This window comes from Schistocerca nitens, chromosome 4 (assembly GCF_023898315.1).
Source record: "Schistocerca nitens isolate TAMUIC-IGC-003100 chromosome 4, iqSchNite1.1, whole genome shotgun sequence".
Classification (NCBI taxonomy): Eukaryota; Metazoa; Arthropoda; class Insecta; order Orthoptera; family Acrididae; genus Schistocerca; species Schistocerca nitens.
This window is the reverse complement of record NC_064617.1, coordinates 349,311,276-349,334,636: the sequence shown is the minus strand read 5'-3', so window position 1 is coordinate 349,334,636 and position 23,361 is coordinate 349,311,276. Positions and strand designations below refer to the sequence as shown.

At 43.7% G+C, this 23,361-nt stretch overlaps 1 protein-coding gene across 1 annotated transcript in view; it reads left to right on the top strand.

Annotated features, from left to right (window-relative positions):
• LOC126251629 (leucine-rich repeat-containing protein 70) overlaps positions 1-23,361 on the top strand; it is a 630,906-nt gene that overhangs the window by 325,424 nt on the left and 282,121 nt on the right. Inside the window, exon 6 of the mRNA XM_049952173.1 lies at positions 9,434-9,586. Coding sequence (XP_049808130.1) covers positions 9,434-9,586 — 153 coding nt within the window. The remainder of the gene's footprint in view (positions 1-9,433; positions 9,587-23,361) is intronic.

The window sequence follows — 23,361 nt, the reverse complement described above, 5'->3', positions numbered from 1 at the left end:
ACGGAAAGCTAACTGCATTAATAATAGCGATGCAACAACTGCTGCTTCAATTACTACAACTAATAATAATAGTAATAGCGACATCAGTAGATACCTTATAAAACGTGTCTGTAGATACACAAAATTAATGTTTTCAAACATAGTGAGTTCTGAAGAAAGAAATTTCGGTAAACTGAAAAAACTAAGGTCTTTAGAAAATGAAGCACATGTTATTGGAAACAAGATCAAGGGAGAATCGAGAAGTTGACACAATTTATGATTTTTAATTTGTGAAGATACAGCGTTCAAAAACGGCTCTGAGCACTATGGGACTTAACATCTGAGGTCATCAGTCCTAGAACTTAGAACTACTTAAACCTAACCTAACCTAAGGACATCACATACATCCATGCCCGAGGCAGGATTCGAACCTGTGACCATAGGGGTAGCGCAGTTCCAGACTGAAGAACCTAGAACCGCTCGGCCACACCGGCCGGCAGAGACAGCATTCATTTTGCCTTCATGTCATCACTGTATCTCATAATACGTATCCGTCGCTTCATTTTTCCATAGATTTTATACCACAGTAGCATTCGGCTTTCCAAGAAAAAACGTTCTGTCAGAGTAAATTTTTGCAGAAAGCAACCCCGATTTCGGGTTGGTTGTGACATTATTAAGATGAGAAAAAAGAAATTTGTCCAAAAACAGTTTATCAAGAACACAAAAATCAAACAATGACATTGATAACGCACTAATACACATTTTAGGCCTATTTATATTTCGGCAACGTGATGTGGGGTCCAATTCTTCCGTTCTTTTGGAGAGTCATAGTGGTATTACTCCTGGGGTCGTGGCGCCCTGCGCCATCTTGTGTGACTTTAGATCACGGCGTAAGTGATTAAGGGAAGTCTGGTGGCACAGAGGTACGTCGCGCACATCCTGCGTCTTCATGTGCTACCCCTCATGTGACAGTAACGTGGTGTCATTTCTCAGCAGGACAAAGCTCGTCCACACATGACACGTATCTCTAAGAACTGTATCCGTGATGCTGAGGTACTGCTGTGCTCAGGAAAATCTCCTGATCCGTCCCTGATAGAAGCTCTGACGTCACCTTTGTCTTACTGCGAGTATCCGGGATATCACGGGTCAGTTACCAACATGTGTGGGCCAGCCTGCCTGAGGAGTTTAACGGCTTTATAACACCACCCACAATGGGGTATAGTCTCTTACTGGTTGGGCTCATACTGTGAGGCACAGGGTTCTCCATCGACATTTGGAAAAGCATTAATTCGCGGAATGATGTAGGTAGAGAGGTAAAGCTTGACACACATGTCTGAAATTACATGGGGTTTTATGGAACCCAGAAACGAATGCCAAAACCGCCCAACAGATGGCGCTGTACAGCAACAAGTCAGTGACAACGCGTGAGAATCGTGTGTAAAATAAGCTGTAGTGAGAGAGGAAGTCAGATGCGCCAGTAAGCACAGCATAATACAAAATTGTTAAGGCTTTCGTGGCCACTTGTTGACAAACTGCCTGTTGGCTACTGTCTCGGGTTCTTCGGCCGACGTTCATCTAATGATTTTAGTGACGTTTCCCGTACTGCAGCGAACGACCGTCGTAGGTAGCAAGAGGAGAACCGCACCGGAAATGACCGCGGAGAAGCTCTCTGACATTGGCGCGTCAGGTACGTATAGTCTGCGGCCGCGAGTTCGGCTCCTGTTCACCACCGGCAATGGAGGGTGAAGCTTTGGCAATGCCAGCCACTCGTGCTGGCGAAACGTCAGTAAAATAATTAGATGAACGTCGGCCGAAGAACCCGAGACAGGAGCTAATAGGCAGTTTGTCAACCGCAGCATGCTGACTTTGCCAGGAAAAGTACTGTTAGTGAACTTTTACTATCAGAATGGAGAATCCGCTACTGCGGCTTGACGATCCTGTCGCCACAATCTCTTGCACACTTAGTTTGGTGAGGATAGCGTGTTGCGCCGCCACCTGCGTCATGCTTGGCCCCTCAGGTCCCCAGACTTTAATCCGTGTGATTGGTTGTTGTGGGGTTACCTGATGTCGCAGGTCTACCGCGCTCGTCCGTCCTCATTGGCAGTGCTAAAAGACAACATCCGACGGCGACATGTTGAGTATTCCTTATAAAGAACATCCTCTCCGATAGCAGTCAACTGTGATATTACTTATTGGTTTTGTGTCATATAAAGCACCATCTGTTGGTAATTTAGAGCACTTTTTTGGTTTCAGTACAATTCCGTGTCGTTTCAAGTACGAGTGTAAACTTTTACCTCTCTACCTACATTATTCCGTGAACTACAGATTTTTCAAATGTTAACGTACTTTTGGGTCACCTTCTACTTTGTAAATTTGATTCGATTTGTAATCGAATCAACATCACCTATTTCGTTTCGTCCTCACCTGTTGGGTGATTCACTTTTGTTACCACGTATTGTAGATAAATATCAGCTGCGATCAAAAAGTTTCCGTTCGAAGGTTGATATCCCAGAATAGTAATGCTAGTGAGGTGAAATCACCGTGAGCATTGAGGCAGTCGTACCATCGACGCACCATGCTGAAGATACCCGTTTGGTAAAACACGGTGTCCTGCTCCGTGAAGAATTCCGTAACTGTCTGCTCCACATCCTCGACAGACAGGAATCGCCGACCATTCAATGTCTTCTTTTTAAGGAACTGAAGACGTGATGATCGCATGGGGGTGAGATCAGGACTATAGATTCGGTGCTCGAGTGTCTCACACTTGAATTGTAACTTCTGCGTCACGACATTTGCGATATGGGGATGTGCGTTATCATGAGGCAGCACGGAACCTGGCGCACCATCTCACAACGGTTGTTTTCAACAGCCATGGTGCCCCATACACGTTCTTCATTCGCCGGTAGATGTCTATCGGTGTTGTCCTTCGGCAGCCAAGAAAAGAAAGACAACACGTTGGTCCTGTTTGGAAGCATTTGATAATAACATAAGCATAGTTCATGTTCGTGATTTTCCCGTACGCGTGTCAGAAAGACATGAATGCTACACTGTCCCCTTAGGTACATGCCGTTGCTTATATAACTGCATCGGAATCGCACTACGTTGCATATACGCTGCAGCAACGCCCTCAAACGGGAACTTCTTGATCGCTCTTGACATAATAATTCCATTTTTAAAATTCCCCACACTAACAAAAATCGTTTGAAAAGTCTTGATCCAAGAAGAAAAACGCGACTTTAAAATAAACTTTAATTGCCTGAATCTGTTACTTGCCTTTTTAGGTTTCAATGAATCTAGAGTTTCTCTGACCTCTTGGTACCTTCACCGAGCTGCCACCCAGTCTTGTTCTGGTTGTTCGAATTTGCTTCCAGGGCTTCACGATCTCTTGGACGTCCTGCCTGTATGATGAAATGGTCAATAATTTTCATTGCTCATCAATTCGATTTATTGCATACAGACTAAGTTTTTCATGTCCTGTCGTTTTTTCTCCAGATGCAAATCTCGCCAATTCGTAGCGTGCTTCCGACATAGTCTTCCCGAATATCGTGAGTATAGACGCGTTTAGCATATTGTTGTCGTTATGAAACCATCTTTTAATCCAATGATTCTTATCCTTTATCTTAACTGCAGAAATGAGGTGAAAGCCACATACAGATGATCCTGATATGATTTGCATTTAATGAGAATATGGGAATCAGGTTTATACTATGTGGTTGATAGTCCCAAGAGCTACGTTATTCACGATCGATCAACAACAAAGATTTTAAAATAAAAGCGAACAATTTTCCACAACGATGATTTGAAGGTTGATTCCTGCAAGTAGCAGTAAAATGACCTTAGCAAGTCACACAGGAGCAATATCAATCTGTAGATAAAGTACATGAGTTTACAATAATGACTCGTATATTGAAGTAGGAAGCAGTATAAATACACATACCATTCTCCTCGTCACATCTGCAACTAAATTTTCAAAACACGATTTTCGGGCTTTGCCGATCCACAGCTTTCGCGGCCGGCACGAGGCAGAAAGTATCTCATCAGCCTACCAATTCTAGGGGCCTGGTCTCTGTGGACTTCGTCTTATTTCCGAAGTTGAATGCAATTTCAGAGGACGGAGATTCGGCACAAGCAGGTAAGATTAAATTCCCTGGCGGACTTAAGACCGATCGCACAGGCTCGCTCCAGGTCTGTTCGCCGAATTGGAAATGCTGTGAGGAAAGTGTATAAGCTGAGAGGGGCAAAACACATTGTGAGAATACAAATGCTACTGCTTTTTCGTAGCCGTTAGGAAGATTTTGATAGTGTTCGAAGATATTTTGAGTGAATCAGCGAGATAACTTTTTGTTGATAATGATTGAATTACACTTACCACGTTTACATACCGCTAAATGATGAAGATGCTGTGTTGCTTATCCACAAGCCAAGTGACACTAAAACCGCTGAGAGCCTCAATTTAACAAACGTTGAAAATATATTTGAGGAAAATTTCTGGTCGTTAGATTGTTTTCTAACGTTCTGAGCTCAATTCCAAACCTGTCTGCTGTCTTACATGGAGCTAGGTGCAGGACAATGTTGTTCATAGTCCATAGGGTGGCAATATTAGCATTTTGAGATCCTGTCTGTGGTTAACGGAAATACAGATCAATTCATTTACTTTCAGTTTCATATATATCCCCAACATTTCAAATACGACACTCATTATAGTCATCCACATTACACAAATATTCAGTGAAAATGTAACGAGCGAAGCGGCGTAGTGGTTAGTATACTGGACTCGCATTCTGGAGGATGATACTCCAGATTCTCGTTCGGTCATCACCATTTACGTTTCCTGTGGTTTCTCGATTTCGATGAAAGTGTATGTCTCAATGGTTTGAAAATTCCGCTCCTGACTTGCTTGCCCACCTTTGTCCCCGCAATACGAACTATGGTCAGTCATTGATAACTTCATCATCGACGTGAAGCTGACTCCTACACTTCGTTTTGCAAAAGATATTATAGTGAATCATTATGAAATCTCCAGCACCATGGGCTTCCACTTCACAGAGGTCTTAACGCTCCGCTCATTACCGGGTATTGGAAGATAGACATTTTTCGTGATAGACGACGAACATAGTTCCTAAGACAGAAGAAGCAGTAAAACAATTAAGAGGATTGACAAATGAAACAAAAGAGGCTCTTTTGCTGCCCCTAACAATTCTACGGCTCTCTGCGCTCATGTGTTGTTATTTTACACAGGTCCCCACCGTTGAATGGCGCTCAGAGATGCAGAAAGGAGGCCTGCACGCAGGAATTGCGTGCTGTGTCCACCATGGGTCTGGGGTTTGTCACAGGAGGGAAAATGTTCGGGAACTGGAACGTTCAGTGGCTGAGAGGATCACTTTCGTAATGTATTCTACCTGGACGTAACTGCTGTGTAATTCTTGTTTATCAAAGGTCACCAATACAGAGTAAAGCTTCCAGGTTGCCAAGTCGTTTTACGCATGGATTGTATGTGCTTCACCACGTGAATTACGCATCGGACATTGTTGCTCGACGGTGTGTCTGCACGATAGACAACTCTAAACGGTGAGCAAGCTGTGAGCTGCAAGTGTGACAGCAAATGTGTAGAATCTGAAAGAAATGTAGATTCGCCTGTGTTGTTGGTAGCGATATTAAGCTGGTCCAGAATACCTAATAGGGGCAAGCTCCCTACACACGCTCTGCGAGAGTCCCGGATGGAACGGTGGTCATTTCAGTGACCGAGCAGCAAGAAAAGGTGTTGTGAGCTGGGCGATAAGCTCTAGTATATCCGCCCTCGTAAGAACGAGCGACGGGGGTCTGTGGTTTCTGTAAAGAGGAAAAATAAATCTGGGAAGGAAAATATGGACAACAAGAGCTTACAGCCGAGTATTTCAACGGAATGATCTGGCTGTAGACTTTGTCTCAGATGAGCCTCATTACACCCCCGTGAGGTAGAGCTCCCTCTTCCGGAGGAAGGTCGTGATGTATTGGGAAGAAGTGTGAGGGATGCTGAACTTACTAGGAGCTGCAGTTCTACCCTACGAAACCTGATGCTGCATACATTCCATCGAAGGATGGCTATATTTAAGAATAGCAGATAGTAGTTTCGTTATTGGTGACTTCCTTGGCAGCTTTGGAACGTATGGTTTTGTATACGTTTGACGACACGATTCAGAATCAGATGGATTTTGTTCCAATACGTGTTCAGGGATTTTAAAATTGTTACGTCGAGCTGGTGATCGAAGGACTGTTTGGCTATATCCTGTTATAGTCGTGTTGCGGCCAAGAGAGTACTTTAACCGACGGACGGTGTCATGGAATGTTTCCGTATGACAAATATTTGCTCCGCAATAGTAAGTGAAACCCTCGTTCTGACTCAGATCATCAGAATATCCCGCTTATCGAGATACGCAGGGCATTCTCACTACGAAGCGGCGTGGTCTCCTGTGGAGTTAATGCAACTGGGGAAATAGGCGTACAGTCTCGCTCTCTACAGCATTTACACATCCACTGCCCCATTCGATCGACTGTGAGAAATAGGGTATGTAAATTCGTTGTCTATGCACTTCGTAACTTTATTGATTGCGGTTACACTTTAATCATATATCCTTAGATTCGCCCCTTGGTCCGCCCATCAAGCAGCCAAGTGATAACAAAACCGAGTATTTCAGTATGGGATGGGCCTCCATTCGAATTTCATATCCGTAGGGAAGTGTAGCTTCCAAAGGATTTTGGGCCTGAATCGCACTTACTGTCCCGATTAGGAAAGTTCCATTGCGTGGGCGAGAGAATGACTTCACTGAAATTGCAATTGCACCCACATTTTACTGAATGATGAACGGAATTAGCTTAACAAAACTCTTACCTTCTTCCACGCGTAACAGTAATAAGTAGCAAGGTACTGATCGAAAACATATTATTTCTTTATTTCTTTCCGTTTGTTAGACAAGGTTGAGAGAATTGGTTTGGTGATCATTGTGATTCGATCCCCTCCTATTGCCGATGATGCGATCACTCTGGGAGTTCCTCAGACTGGAATAGTAACTCGCCTTAAGTGACTGTTGCCACCTCAGGTCACACCTCTCAAAGTCCAGCCAAAAGGGCCTAAGGGCCTATTTGCAAACTGGAAAGTGGCATATCCAGCAGTTACCTCTTCCTTTGCCTTGCTGTTACCAGGGTGTACATGCATGCCTTACCTGTTGACACAAATGCTGGGAATCACGGATTACCTAGTTACTCTTTACGGGTTAGACATGTGAACTGGCCTTTGAAAACGCACATTCAGGCAGACAGAAGATAAAAGAAACGTCAAAAGACTCACGCCAGAAAGTGTGTCTCCTAAGGGGTTTTGCTTTTTGGACAGCAAAATTACGGAGGAAGGCTGAGGTGGGCAGTGTATAAAAGGTAGACAATAAGACAAACATTTTTGAGGAATGGAAGCATGTGAACTTACGACTATAGTTTCACTTTAACTGTTATTAAGTCATTTCTGGACGTATTTGTGTAGACTATACCCTCGTAAAGAAGTAAAATGTGAATGATGAACAGACTGATAACCATAGATGTCAAGTCCAATAGTGCTCATTTGAATGATGAACAGCTCAGAACAGATGAGAATAGAAGCTTTTGAAATGTCGAACTTCTGAAAAACATTGAAGAAGATACAGGTAGATCAGATCACTATTTAGGAGGTAGTAAATCTAATTGTGAATAAAATAATTTTGCTTGTAAAGACTATTTCTTGTTAACCTCAGATCGGTCGCAGAATTAAAACCATAGTGAAATTGTTATGAAGCTTTGAGCAGATATGTTGTACAGTGTCTCCAGTATGCCCATCGATCGCGTCACATGGCAGTTTTCAGTTCTGAGTGCACAGTGAACATGTAGAGATGCTAAGAACAGTAGAGCCTTCCATCAAGTATGAAGTGCTTGCTGAGGGATTCCGCCTAATTTCATGCAGCCCACATAACATGACCGTCACGTGTTTCCTTCTTCATGACAGCGCTCCTTCGCACACTGCCGGTGCAAGCAACAACGACGCTGCTGCACCGTTTACGATGGAAAGTTTTTGATAACCCACCATAGTTGACTCCCTTTGACTTTCATCTCTTCGTTCACATGAGCCGCTGGCTTTGAGGACAGAATTTTGTCACAGACAACGAGCTGTACACCAACAAGGGAATTGGCGGAAAGCACAGGCGGCTGCCATCTATGACGAAGGTATTGGATACCTGGTATGATGCTACGACATATGTCTATGTCGAAATGGCGGCTATGTAAAGAAGCAGCAGCATGGTGTAGCTGAACGTTGCAAATAAAATATAACTCGTATTTCTGATTTTCACTGTGGTTTTCTTTTTCAAAAGTGATCGGAGGTTCAAAACAAAAATGGCCCTCGTATAACTTGACTAAAAGAAGGGATTGGTTGATATAACATATCTTGAAGCATCAGGGAATCTTAAATTTGGTAATGGAGGGAAGTTCTGGGGGGATAAAAACTGCAGAGGAAGACCGAGTTTGGCTACAGTAAGCAGTTTCAAATAGATGTAGGTTGTAATAGCGGTCTGTCCGAAAAGTTCGAAGACTGAGTTTATTCCCGGTGTATAAATGATGTCAGCGTAATAATTACGGTGGCAGCTTAAACTAATAAAACAAAAGTTGTGTGTATGAGCAGTCAGTTGGGAGTAAAAAGTGTGAACATGTGGCTCTATTTTGTCAACGTTATGGTATCAAAAATCGGAATGAAGCAACATCTCTAAGACAAATGGTCAAGTAATTCTACAGAACGTTTTGAAGAAGAGAAAAACGTGTGCACGTTTGCCCCACACTCTTGCCTTTTGATCAAACAATGACGAGTAGATTTTTCCTGTGACTTGATTGTGATGCAAAATGCGGACAGTTCTTTTCTGAAAACATGTCTTCACGAGTCTTGGTGTAATCAGTACAAACGACTACAAAGGAGGTCATTTTGACGACATAGAAGATATTTAAATCAGTGTGTTGAGCGAATTGCACAAATCGCAAAGAAAGACTTTTCTGATAGTCTCACATGGTTATATGAAGATTCTGTGTGTCGGGGTGGACGGGTGCAAGTGAGACCACGTAGAACACCCGAAACATTATAACTATCGTAACGTTTCTCTATTTTTTATAATCCAGTCTAGAAACTTTTTTGGACCGTTGAGGTATATTACCCTGGATAGTTTCATCATACAAATCTTCGGACTGCAAATCACAACAGCAATATTCTTTTTAGAGTCACAATTTAGACACACACAAGTGTATAACTGACCTTTGACTAATGAAAATATAACTGCACTTGATAGCTACTCGTTGTAAACAGTGTCCCTCCAAATTTAACTGTCAATGATGAGGTGTGCGCCAATACTGACGCACCACGTTGATGAGGCCGGAAGATATGCTTATCTTAGTTTCTCCATTCTGCCTGCAGGACTGAGGAGCCTGGACTCTCTGGGCTTGGCGCACAACATGCTGAAGGAGGTGCCGGGTCGCGTCTTCTCCCACCTGACGCTGCTGAACTCACTGGAACTGGATGGCAACCAAATCACTCACATCGATCCTGAAGCTTTCGCTGGACTTGAAGGTAGGTTTCCAAGCGCATTTGCGTTTCAGCACCAGTGCCTACAGTTAATCCAAACGCCTTCTCGAGAACGACTGAATATTCGATATTGACTAATAACATTTTTCAATAAAGAGATAGTACAAAAATTGACCGCATTTAATCACAATTCTTTGGACGCTAATTACACTCCTGCCCTTAGGTAGTTTATTCACGAACCGTGTGTGCTACCAAAAACAAACACAATTCTAACCGCCCTAAAGGCCCAATGGTACCGACCGTCTGTGTTGTCATTTTCAGTCCTAAGGCGTACTGGATGCGGATACAGAGGGGCATGTGATCAGCACACACTACTCTTCCGGTCATTGTCAGGTTCCGTAACTGGCATCACTACTTCTCAGTCAAATCGCTCCTTAATTGGCGTCACAAACGCTGAGTGCTCTCCACTTGCCACAGCCAACCCAGACGGTGACCCATCCAAGTGCTAGCCACGCCCAACAGCGCTTAACTTCGGTTATCTGATGGGAACCGGTGTTACCACTGCGCCAAGGCCGTTGGTCGTGTGCACTACCAAGTCTTGTAAAAGGAGTGTCGGCCTCTGGAAAGCAACACAAAAATTCTCGCATACATCCACTTGCAGCTTTTCTTCATTCAGAAACTTTGTAGCGCAACACTCACCTTAAAGGTTGTGCACACGAGGTAAGTGGGTTACCTGTGCAGTGGCTGCCAGTGTGGGTGAGACGAAACAGCACGAAGAATATCCCAGTGTCATACTGGGTCAGCACACAGTGGCAGCCGGGTGGCTCCACCAACGGCGGCGGACACGCGCCACCTGCCTAGCCAGAATGATAGAAACATTTTTTGCCCACTTCAGCATGGTAGGTGGCCGACCCGCTAAACTGCACAATGGAGGCATGTGCAGGTTGGCTGCTCTAATCTTTCTCAAACGATCATTCAGAAACTATTTGCAAAAAATTTTTGATTCTTTCGTTACGTACAGCCTCATAGGTCAGCTAATTACTATGATATTTGGAAATTAGGTAATCACTGCACAAAATTCGGATGATTCGCAGTAAAAAATAGTAGTAGCCATGAGTTTATGTTTGGTGCACATTAGGTTATACATTGCTGTGTATGAAATGTTGCTAATATTGAATTCTTTTACATTTTGGGGGAGGACTATATCTGTCTCCAACCTCGAAGAAACTGTATTTCATGTGGCACAATCTCTGCCGCTCGCTTGCACTGCATTACAGCAAGAATAATTCATTCACAAAATCTATCATATTTCGTAAACGTTTAAGGATATCAAAACGACTTTATGGCAAATGATAGCACGCAAAAGTGTATTTTGACATGTGGATGATATGCAAAACGTTTTTACTATCATGATAGAAGTAACTACAGATTTTTCAATGGAACAAAACACTTTTTAAGGCCGTTGATACCAGATGAAGGAAAAATTTTGTGGGTATGTAACAAACTAAGTGAGCAAAATCGATGTTTCCTTCAACCGGCATTTATCGTTTTAGAAGATAATTTTCACTAGAATCAGAATTCTCTTGAAATTTCAAAAGCATGAGAATATTAGTGAGCTGAAGTTGTATCAACTCCTCCATGTTAAAGAAGCAAGATTTTATAGGGCAGCAAGAGAAATTTAGGAGTTATTCTGAACTCGCCACTGATAATGCTCCTCTGAGGAAAGGAAATGTTAAACTATGCAACGGAAATGAATCTCCACTTCTGTCACAATTTCGGTGGAATTTTGTAGCTCACTTTGTTGCTAAACAAAAAAGGGTCGCAGTGGAAACATAGGAAACGATTTTCTCCCACTGCTTCAATGGTCTGAGAGGCCTCAAACAATTCACGTACCATGTCTTTACTCATACTTCCATTGAGATTGAAGTGCTGATAAATATCTCACGAAATAAGCGTCAATCGAAAAAACTACAAAGAACGAAACTTGTCTAGCTTGAAGAGGGAAACCAGATGCCGCTATGGTTGGCCCGCTAGATGGCGCTGCCATAGGTCAAACGGATATCAACTGCGCTTTTTAAAATAGGAACCCCCATTTTTTATTACATATTCCTGTAGTACGTAAAGAAATATGAATGTTTTAGCTGGACCACTTTTTTGCTTTGTGATGGCGCTATAATAATCACAGATATATGGCTCACAAATTGAGACGAGCAGTTGATAACAGGTAGGTTTTTTAAATTAAAATACAGGACGCAGGTACCTTTGAACATTTTGTTTCGGTTGTTCCAATGTGATACATGTTCCTTTGTGAACTTATCATTTGTGAGAACGCATGCTGTTACAGCGTGATTACCTGTAAATACCACATTAATGCAATAAATGCTCAAAATGATGTCCGTCAACCTCACTGCATTTGGCAATACGTGAAACGACATTCCTCTCAACAGCGAGTAGTTCGCCTTCCGTAATGTTCTCACATGCACTGACAATGCGCTGACGCATGTTGTCTGGCGTTGTCGGTGGATCACGATAGGAAATATCCTTCAACTTTCCCCACAGAAAGAAATCCGGGGACGTCAAATCCGGTGAACGTACGGACCATGGTATGGTGCTTCGACGACCAATCCACTTGTCAGGAAATATGCTATTCAGTACCGCTTCAACCGCACGCGAACTATGTGCCGGACATCCATCATGTTGGAAGTACATCGCCATTCTGTCATGCAGTGAAACATCTTGTAGTAACATCGGTTGAACATTACGTAGGAAATCAGAATACATTGCACCATTTAGACTGCAATCGATAAAATGGGGGACAATTATCGTTCTTCCCATAATGCCGCACCATACATTAAACCGCCAAGGTCGGAGATGTTCCATTTGTCGCACCATCTTGGATTTTCCGTTGCTCAATAGTGCATATTATGCCGGTTTAGGTTATCACTGTTGGTGAATGACGCTTCGTCGCTAAATAGAACGTGTGCAAAAAATCTGTCATCGTCCCGTGATTTCTCTTGTGCCCTGTGGCAGAACTGTACACGACGTTCAAAGTCGTCGCCATGCAATTCCTGGTGCATAGAAATATGGTACGGGTGCAATCGATGTTGATGTAGCAATCTCAACGCCAACGTTTTTGAGATTCCCGATTCTCGTGCAATTTGTCTGCTACTGATGTGCGGATTAGCCGCGACAGTAGCTAAAACACCTACCTGGGCATCATCATTTGTTGTAGGTCGTGGTTGACGTTTCACATGTGGCTGAACACTTCCTGTTTCCTTAAATAACGTAACTATCCGGCGAATGGTCCGGACACTTGGATGATGTCGTCCAGGATACCGAGCAGCATACATGGCACACGCCCATTGGGCATTTTGATCACAATAACCATACATCAACACGATATCGACATTTTACGCAATTCGTAAACGGGCCATTTTAACACGGGTAATGTATCACGAAGCAGATACCGTCCGCACTGGCGGAATGTTACGTGATACCACGATCTTATACGTTTGTGACTATTACAGCACCATCTATCACAAAGCGAAAAAAGTGGTCCAACTAAGACATTCATATTTCTTTACGTACTACACAAATATGTAATAAAAATGGGGGTTCCTATTAAAAAAAAAACGCAGTTGATATCCGTTTGACCTATGGCAGCGCCATCTAGAGGGCCAACCATAGCGCCATCTGGTTTCCCCCTTGAAGCTAGACGAGTTTCGATCTTTGTAGTTTTTTCGATTGATGCTTTTTTCGTGAGATATTTGGCCCGGTCACTATCAATGGACCATCCTGTATACACAGGCATAACGCGGCGCTGCGGTCGGCAACGCCTCTATACTAACGTCTGGCGCAGTTGTTAGATCGGTTACTGCTGCTACAATTGCAGGTTAACGTGGTGTTATAGTCGGCGCACGTGAGATGTGACACAGCTCCTTCAATGTAATGATGAAGTGGGGATTTTCCCGTACGACCATTTCACGAGTGTACCAAGAATATCAGAAATCCGGCAAAACATAAAATCTCCGACATCGATGCGACTGGAAAAAGATCCTGCAATCAACTTCGCCTGAAAAGAATTGTTCAACATGACACAAGTGCAATCCTTTCGCAGATAGTTGCAGATTTCAGTGCTGGGCCATCAACAAGTGTCGCGGGGCGAACCATTCAACGAGACATCATTGATGTGGGCTTTCGGAGCCGAAGACCCACTCGTGTACCGTTAATGACTGCACGACACAATCCTTTACGCCGCACCTGGGCCTGACAACATAGACATTCGACTGTTAATGACTGGAAACATGTTACCTGGTCGGACGACTCTCTTTTCAAATTGTATCGAACGGATGGACATCTACGGGTATGGAGACAACCTCATGAATCCATGGACCCTGCATGTCAGCAGGGGACTGTTCAAGCTGGTGGAGGTTCTGTAATGGTGTGGGAGCCGTGCAGTTGGAGTGATATGGGACTCCCTAATGTCTAGATACGACTCTCATAGGTGACTCGTACTTCACCATCCTGTCTGATCACCTGCATCCATTCATGTCCATTGTGCATTCAGATGGGCTTGGGCAATTCCAACAGGAAATGCAACACTCCACACGCCCATAATTGCTGCAGAGTGGCTCCAGAGAATATCTGAAATGCCTTGCAACGAGCTGTTCAAAAGAGATCTGAACCCCCTCGTACTCTTACGGATTTATGGACATCCCTCCAGGAGTCGTGGTATCAATTCCCTCCAGCACTACTTCAGACGTTTGTCGTCCATGCCACCTCGTTCAAATGGTTCAAATGGCTCTGAGCACTATGAGACTTAACATGTGAGGTCATCAGTCGCCTAGAACTTAGAACTACTTAAACCTAACTAATCTAAGGGACATCACACACATCCATGCCGGAGGCAGGATTCGAACCTGCGACCGTAACAGTCGCGCGGTTCAGGACTGAAGCGACTAAAACCACCGGCTGCCACGTCGTGGTTCAGCACTACTCGATATTAGGAAAGTGTACCAGTTTCTTTGGCTCTTCATTGGAATAAGACCTCTGATTTAGGAGATACTTGAACGTCACTGCAGCCTCTTCGCGACCGCTTAGCATCCTCCTTATGTTGACGAACGAATACTCATTCTTCAACAGAGAGGAATGAGACCTACCATTTCTTTGGAACCATTCCGTGCTAACAGATTATCCTAGTCCTTTCTGCTAACTTCATAAGCCCAAGTTTCTGCAGTGCATGGTGACTTAAATTATATTCCAAATAACGGTCCGTGTGACTAGATTGTCATTGTGCGCAGTGGCTGAGTTTACCATCCTGGGTTATCTATCAATTTTAGTAATTTTAATCTTTCTGGCTCTAAAGCTTGCATTTTACGATACGTTTCATGTCTAATCACAGAAACTTGTAATTAATTCAGTCGAAACTGATACAGTATGTGTACAACAACGGGGTAATCATGATGTGAACGCACGTTTCGCGCTGTCGACTTAAAGAAATTTTCCAGAGACCTCTAATTGCTAATTAAATGTTTACTGTCGCGGCTGCGAGTATTTTTAGGGCGGCTGGCCAATTCCAGCCGGGCAGACACGCAAGCGGCCACCGCGCTGCGCACGGCTCCAGTTGCTCGCCGGGCGCAGCCATTACCCGTGATTAATGGTGCACATGTGAGTCGTGTCAGCTCCCGCTGTCGTAGTAGCTCTCAACATGCTCCGCCGCCGGCGGATGGCTCTTACGTAAAGTCTGCGCCGACCTCTGTCCCATTTGCTAAAGTACTGCATCTCTAAGAGCCCCTGTTGAACGGACCAGACATGCAATATTAGTACCATAAAATTCCAAACATGGACATACCCACGCTGCCACAGCTTAGCCTAATGATACTTACTACTGAAGGACGTCCATCAGCTGTTTACGGTATGTTGCATGCTTCCATTTCTCGTTCTTACGAAAGCAAGTGCATGTTGTCTCTCTAGGTAATCCTGTAACAGTATTTAAAGAACAACGAACTATAGGTCTTGAGTCTTCATAGCCTTTGATGTAGTTTGTCTATGCCACTGTGATACATATTCTTGTTGCAAACATATAAACACACGGCCACTACGGTGGTCATATTGCACTCTATGACAAAAAAAGAAAACGACACACGAGAAGGAGTTATCTGAATGGGACGCAAATCGGTAGATCTGATGTACATGGACAGCCCAACAAATGATTACAGTTTCATAAGATTGTACACCACTGGCCATTAAAATTGCTGCACCACAAAGATGACGTGCTACAGACGCGAAATTTAACCGACAGGAAGAAGATGCTGTGATATGCAAATGATTAGCTTTTCAGAGCGTTCACACAAGGTTGGCGCCGGTGGCGACACCTACAACGTGCTGACATGAGGAAAGTTTCCAACCGATTTCTCATACATAAACAGCAGTTGACCGGCGTTGCCTGGTGAAACGTTGTTGTGATGTGTCGTGTAAGGAGGAGAAATGCGTACCATCACGTTTCCGACTTTGATAAAGGTCGGATTGTAGCACATCGCGATTGCGGTTTATCGTATCCCGACATTGCTGCTCGCCTTGGTCGAGATCCAATGACTGTTAGCCGGGGTAATACGGAACGCCGTGCTGGATCCCAACGGCATCGCATCACTAGCAGTCGGGATGACAGGCATCTTATCCGAATGGCTGTAACGGATCGTGCAGCCACGTCACGATCCCTGAGTCAACAGATGGGGACGTTTGCAAGACGACTACTATCTGCACGAACAGGTCGACGACGTTTGCAACAGCATGGACTATCAGCTCGGAGACCATGGCTGCGATTACCTTGACGCTGCATCACAGACAGGAGCGCCTGCGTTGGTGTACTCAACGACGAACCTGGGTGCACGAATGGCAAAACGTCACTTTTTCGGATGAATCCAGGTTCTGTTTACAGCATCATGATGGTCGCACCCGTGTTTGGTGACATCGCGGTGAACGCAGATTGGAGGCGTGATTCGTCATCTCCATACTGGCGTATCACCTGGCGTGATGGTATGGGGTGCCATTGGTTACACGTCTCGGTCACCTCTTGTTCGCACTGACCGCACTTAGAACAGTGGACGTTACATTTCAGATGTGTTACGACCCGTGGCCCTACCCTTCATTCGATCCCTGCAAAACCCTACTTTTCAGCAGGGTAATTCACGATCGCATGTTTCATGTCCTGTACGGGCTTTTCTGGATACAGAAAATGTTCGACTGCTGCCCTGGCCAGCACATTCTCCAGATCTGTCACCAACTGAAAACGTCTGGTCAATGGTGGCCGAGCAACTGGCTCGTCACAATACCCCAGTCACTACTCTTTGATGAACTGTGGTATCGTGTTGAAGCTGCATGGGCAGCTGTACCTGTACACGCCATCCAAGCTCTGTTTGACTCAATGCCCAGGCGTATCAACGCCGTTATTACGGCCAGAGGTGGTTGTTCTGGGTACTGATTTCTCAGGATCTATGTATCCAAACTGCGTGAAAATATAATCACATGTCATTTCTAGTATAATATATTTGTCCAGAATACCCGTCTATCATCTGAATTTCTTCTTGGTGTAGTAATTTTAATGGTCAGTAGTGTATATTTTATTCACGAGAGCTTCACATACTTAGCATGTCAGTAACTCGGTGGTCCACCTCTGCCTCTCGTGCAAGCAGTTATTCGGCTTAGCATTGATGTACAGAGTTATTGGATGACCTCCTAAGGGACATAGTGAAAAATTCTGCCTAAATGGCGCATCAGATCCTCGAAATCCCAAGATGGTGGGAAGATTCTGCCCGTAATGCTCCAACAGTTCTTAATTGGAGAGAGAGGTGGCGACCTTGCTGGCCAAAGCAGGGTTTGGCAGTCACGAAGCCCAGCAGCAGAAACTCTCGCCCTGTGCGTGTTGATATGTTGTTGCTGAAATGTAAACCCAGGATGGCTTGCCACGAAGGGCAGCAAAAAATGGCGTAAAATATCGTCGACGTACTGCTGTGCTGTAAGGTTGCCGCTGATGACAACAAAAGGGTTCCTCTATGAAATATAAATGACACCGCAAACCATCACTCCTGCCGTATAGCGGGCAACAGTCAGGTTGGTATCCTGTCGCTGTCCAACACGTCCCCAGACAAGTCTTCGGCCTGAAATCTCAGTGACTGGAGTGCAGTTGCATTACGTCACGTGTCCTTCTAAGAACTGAGGCGTGGTGACCAGCGAAGACGTGTGTCGACTATGAAGATGCCCCAGACAGGTAGCGGCATACCAACCTGACTGTCACCGACAATACGGTCTGAGAACCAGGAGAGATGGTCTGGGTGCGCCATTTTTTTTATTTTTAATTTTTTTCATAGCAGTACTCATCTTGCTGTCATTCGTGACATTACAGCAAAGTGATACGTCGACGATATTCTACGTCCCGTTTTGTTGGCCTTCATGACACGCCATCCTGAGATTAAATTTCAGCAAGATAATGCCCGCGCACACACGGCGAGAGTTTCTACTGATTGTCTTCATGTTTGCCAAACCCTACCTTGGCCAGACAGGCGCCGGATATATTCCCAATTGAGAACGTTTTGGACATTATGGGCAGAGCTCTCCAACGAGCTCAGAGTTTTGACAATGGAACTCGCCAGTTAGGCAGAATCTGTGACGATATCCCTAGAGAGGAAAGCGAGCATCTCTGTAAATCAGTGACAATCCGAATAACTACTTGAGGGTCAGAGGTGGACTAACGCGTAATTGACATGGTAAATTTGTGAAGCTCTATCTCTTAATAAATACATCCAGTTTCCTTGAAAATGTAATCATTTGTTTTTCTGTACATGTGGATTACATCTACCATTTTCCGCCCCATTCGTATAATTCCTTTGCGGGGCACCGCTTTTTTGTTTTTTTTGTTTTTTTAGTGTGTTTACATGTTTTCCTTTCTTTTAGAAAATAATATTTTTGAAATTACACTTAATCTTTTCCTGCCTTGGATTTCTCTTTTCACACTTGAAGGGGGGGGGGGGGGCAAATTGTTTCGTGAAACGGAAGTTAATGTGTTTCTTTCACTCATTGGATTTTTTGTGTAGCAAACTGAACGAGAAAGTGAAAAAGGTTAGCTAGTAAAAAGCCACTTACTACCAGAGTGATGCCTGTACAGAACCATTAGCTGTGGTGGTTAAGTGTAACGAGCTGTACTCCTTCATTCTCTCTGTACTCATCTCATTTCTCATATTGGGCTGAATGGTATATTTTTCTGCTTCTAAACATCAAGAAATGCCTAGAATTCAATAAATTTTGTCGAATGCTAAGTTTACGTGATTTGTGAAATGGTATTTTGTTGTATCAAATTCCTATCGAAAGGAATATAAAAAACAATGTTCATATCATTCATCCAGATATGCAGAAATCGATTCATATCATATTCAGAAATACTTTCACAAAAATTCGATTTCGTGTCTATCAAACTCAGTGCATTAGATATGCATCGCAGACGTGCAGGATTTTGTTAAGCTCCTGCTCAAACACCGCAAGCCATTTAATCTGTAGAGGCGGCGTCATCTACCATAGAGTGTAACGCAGTTATCGAAGTTCCCTTCACTATATTTAATTGTGGTCAGTAGATATCTCCTGAATAAAGTACCCAAGATCAACTAATATTTGTCTTTATTTGTAACATCGTTTTGGCTACTGGTATTATCTGTTCTGTTATTAGATTTCAGGGACATAAGAGTGAGGGGTGCTCGCTACACACTATGAGGCTACAAAAGATGAAAATTTAATGTATGAGAAACATCTCTCATTGTTATGTCTTTTTAAACTTACAGATCTCATGATGGCAGTAGAGGAAACAATGTTATAAACAAATAAATATATTAAGTTATGTAGACTGCTTTATTCACAAAATGACTACAATAATCGCTGACTCATCCAGGAAATTCATTTCCTTTATTGATAATTTTATCAGTAAATAGCCAAGCTGACAGCGTAAGGTTGTTACAGCTATTATCAAAAATAAGTTTTACGAAGAGCTATAAATAACAATCCTGAAATAACGGCGTTCATTTAGACTTTGAATGTAGTTTCGCCCACCTGAAACTCTAGAGGGTTGTGGTTAACCCTGATGGACTCAATCACATCTGTTTAAAAATGAAATCTAGTTTGAAATTCACAGGAAATACACAACGTAACAAAATACTCAAATAAATTGTGGGAATGCAGCTGGGTGACGTCCTTGGCAACCACCAATATTACGAGGTGGACACACCGTAATTTTCACGGCCCAAACGCAACATAAACACCCGGTATATGGGGCAACATCAACGAGGAAGCAAATGGCGGCGTATGCAGGGAGATACACCGCAAACAAGTAGCGCTATCACACAGACAAAGATAAATAAGAAACTTCCTGCCAGATTAAAACTGTCGGCAGGACCGAGACTCGAAATCGGGACATGACGACCCGTCCTCGCAGCTTTACTTACACCAGTACCTCAGCAACTCGTCCCGTCAGGCGTTATCGATAGCGAAATATGAATTAATAAAAGACGGGAAAGTTCCATTAGCTTCTTCATGTACGAGTCTATAACTCGACATCACTTCTGAACATTAAAACCATTTTAAATGTCCACCGAAGGCTGTCAGATTCTTTACACGAGATGACTTCTATTATGTATTACATTTCATTACGGGTCAGTTTAGGTTTGTGGCCATTTTCAGATTCCTGTAGTAACAATACCTACAAAGTAAAAAGAAAAACATATTCTTGAAATCGTCACATTTCGCATATGTTATTTCCTGTTACACTACTGACAGCTGAAGGGGTGAAATGTGTGTTACGTTAAAAACTATTCATTGTTACGTTGGAACAAAACTTGTTGCACGTCGAGAATCTGCAGTTCTTGCACATCTGATACTGCTTACAGAAACACATTTGGAACATGTCACGTACCTGAATTATTGTTGGAGAACGACAGCCAAGCCCTTGTTAAATGTATTTAACAGCACAATATTTCATTTCGCTTCCACAGAAACAAACACAGTCGTTATAAAAACGCGGGAACAGCCAACGATCAAAGCTCGTGGTCGTGCGGTAGCGTTCTCGCTTCCCGCGCCCGGGTTCGATTCTCTGCCTCGTGATGACTGGGTGTTGTGTGATGTCCTTAGGTTAGTTAGGTATAAGTAGTTCTAAGTTCTAGGGGACTGATGACCATAGATTTTAAGTCCCATAGTGCTCAGAGCCATTTGAACCATTTGACACTTTACAAAGAGTCAATATATACTATTAGAGAGCACGACAGTTATCTGGCCACAATATAGGCCATATCACAATTTTTAGTGAAAAAAAATTACATAATGTTAATTAAAATTGCTTAAAATAATGTTACTAGTATAATCAGATATACTCGTTATTGCTGCGTAAAATATGTAGAGATTTTTTTAAAAACTACGCCAGTCGTAAAATTAGTCTCTCATTTTCTATGACACTTACATAATTCCCAATAACGCCACAAACATAATTACCTGCAATATTCGTTAGCAAATATCCGTCTTAACTAGTTTTCCTGATGGTGTAAATAGTGGCTCCTGAAGATAAACTCCTCTTAGACGCAAGCAGTACTTACAGGGCGAACCACGTGTAGCTTCCGCCTCCTTAATTCTACCTCACCATTTACAACTGCCCTACCCAGTTAACCAATACACTAAAATATCTTTGATTAACCCTTGACCGGAAACCACCACGGAAATCTGACCTACTAAACATCCAACAGAAATTCCACAGTAGACTAGAACTATTAACTGGCTGAACATTGAGATTGCGACCCTCAACTATTTTCCTCCTACAAAACGCTGATCCGTCCTACCATTTCCTATGCCACTGTTAGTTGGATATCTACTTTACCCAAATTCTAATACTTCCTGAAAACTCTTGACCGCCATGCTCTCCGCCTTGATTTCTGTATCCGTTTACCTTACCTCACATGGATCCTTTATCACTCCTCTTCCCCCTCACTGAACACCTTCACTACCCGCAAACTCGATTCCAATGACCCCTTGGTTTCCCCTTGCTGCTGTGCCTACACCCACATAGCCCATCTTGTCTACACTTATACACTCCTCCTATCACAAGACAACTACAACCGACTGCCTCTCCTAAACGATGAAAGGCGCTTCGATATTTATTCATCCTACCAGCTATCCCACTCTGCATCAGAGCTCCCCCATCCCTCTTCGCTCTCCATCTTTGCCCATTCCTTCTCTTCATGACGCCATGAGCTTGCCCAAACATCACACTCTTTGTTTCTTTCTGTCGTCCCAATATATACCCCAACACTAGTTACGTTTTCATACATTTTACACAATAGGCCTCTGTATTTATATCCACACTTTGCAACGTTACATAACACACTTCCCTTCTACAGATCCTTTTCTTCCCAGCACAAGTCCTAGCGAAATGAAACCTACAGTTTGGCGTGGATTCCGAACCACATATCGTTCCTGGTGACTCCTCACATCATTTTGATGTGAAGGCTAGATTAAAGGCACACTGAAAATTCCCGTTGACGACTGAGTTTTGGGCACTTAACCGTTAGACCACCAGGTCTGACACTGTATTATTATTATTATTATTATCATCGTTACTATTATTATATACAGTGAAGCGCCGAAGAAACAGGTGTAGACATATGTATTCAAATACAGTGATATGTAAACATGCAGAATAGGGTGCTTCAGTTGGCAACGCCTATAAAAGACAAGGCCCTGGCGGAGTTGTTAGATCACTTATTGCTGCTACAATGGCAGGCTGTCAAGACTTACATCAGTTTAAACGTGGTGTTATAGTCGACGCACGAGCGATGGGACACAGCATCTCCGAGGTAGCGACGAAGTGGGGATTTTCCCGTACGACCATTTCACGAGAGTACCGTGAATATCCGGAATCCGGTAAAACATCAAATCGCCGACATCGCTGCTACCGGAAAAGATCCTGCAATAACGGATTCAACGACGACTCTAGAGATTCTTCAACATGCAGATTTCGATGCTGGCTTATCACCAAGTATCATCGTGCGAACCATTCAACGAAACATCATCGACATGGGTTTCTGGAGACGAGGGCCCACTCGTGTACCCTTTATGAGAGCACGACACAAAGCTTTAGGCCTGATCTGAGCCCGTCAACACCGACATTGTACTGTTGATGACTGGAAACATGTTGCCTGGTCGGACGAGTCTCGTTTCAAATTATATCGAGCGGATGGACGTGTACGGGTATGGAGAGAGCCTCATGAATCCATGGAGCCTGCATGTCAGCAGGGGACTGTTCAGTCGGGTGGAGGCTCTGTAATGGTGTGGGGCATGTGCAGTTGGAGTGATATGGGACCCGTGATACGTCTAGATACGACTCTGACAGGTGATACGCACATAAGAATCCTGTCTGATCACCTGCATCCATTCATGCCCACCGTGCATTCCGACGAACGTGGGCGATTCCAGCAGGATAATGCGACACTCCACACGTCCAGAATTGTTGCAGAGGGGCTCCAGGAACACTGTTCTGAGTTTAAACACTTTCGCTGGACACCATACTCCCCAGATATGAACATTATTGAGCATATCTGGGAAGCCTTGCAACGAGCTGTTCAGAAGACATCTTCACCCCAACGTACTCTTACGAATTTCTGGACAGTCTTGCAGGATTCATGGTGTCAGTTCCCTCCAGCATTACTTCAGACATTAATCGAGTTCATGCTTAGTCGTGCTGCGGCATTTTTGCGTGCTCGCGGGGGCCGTACACGATATTATGTAGATGTACCAGT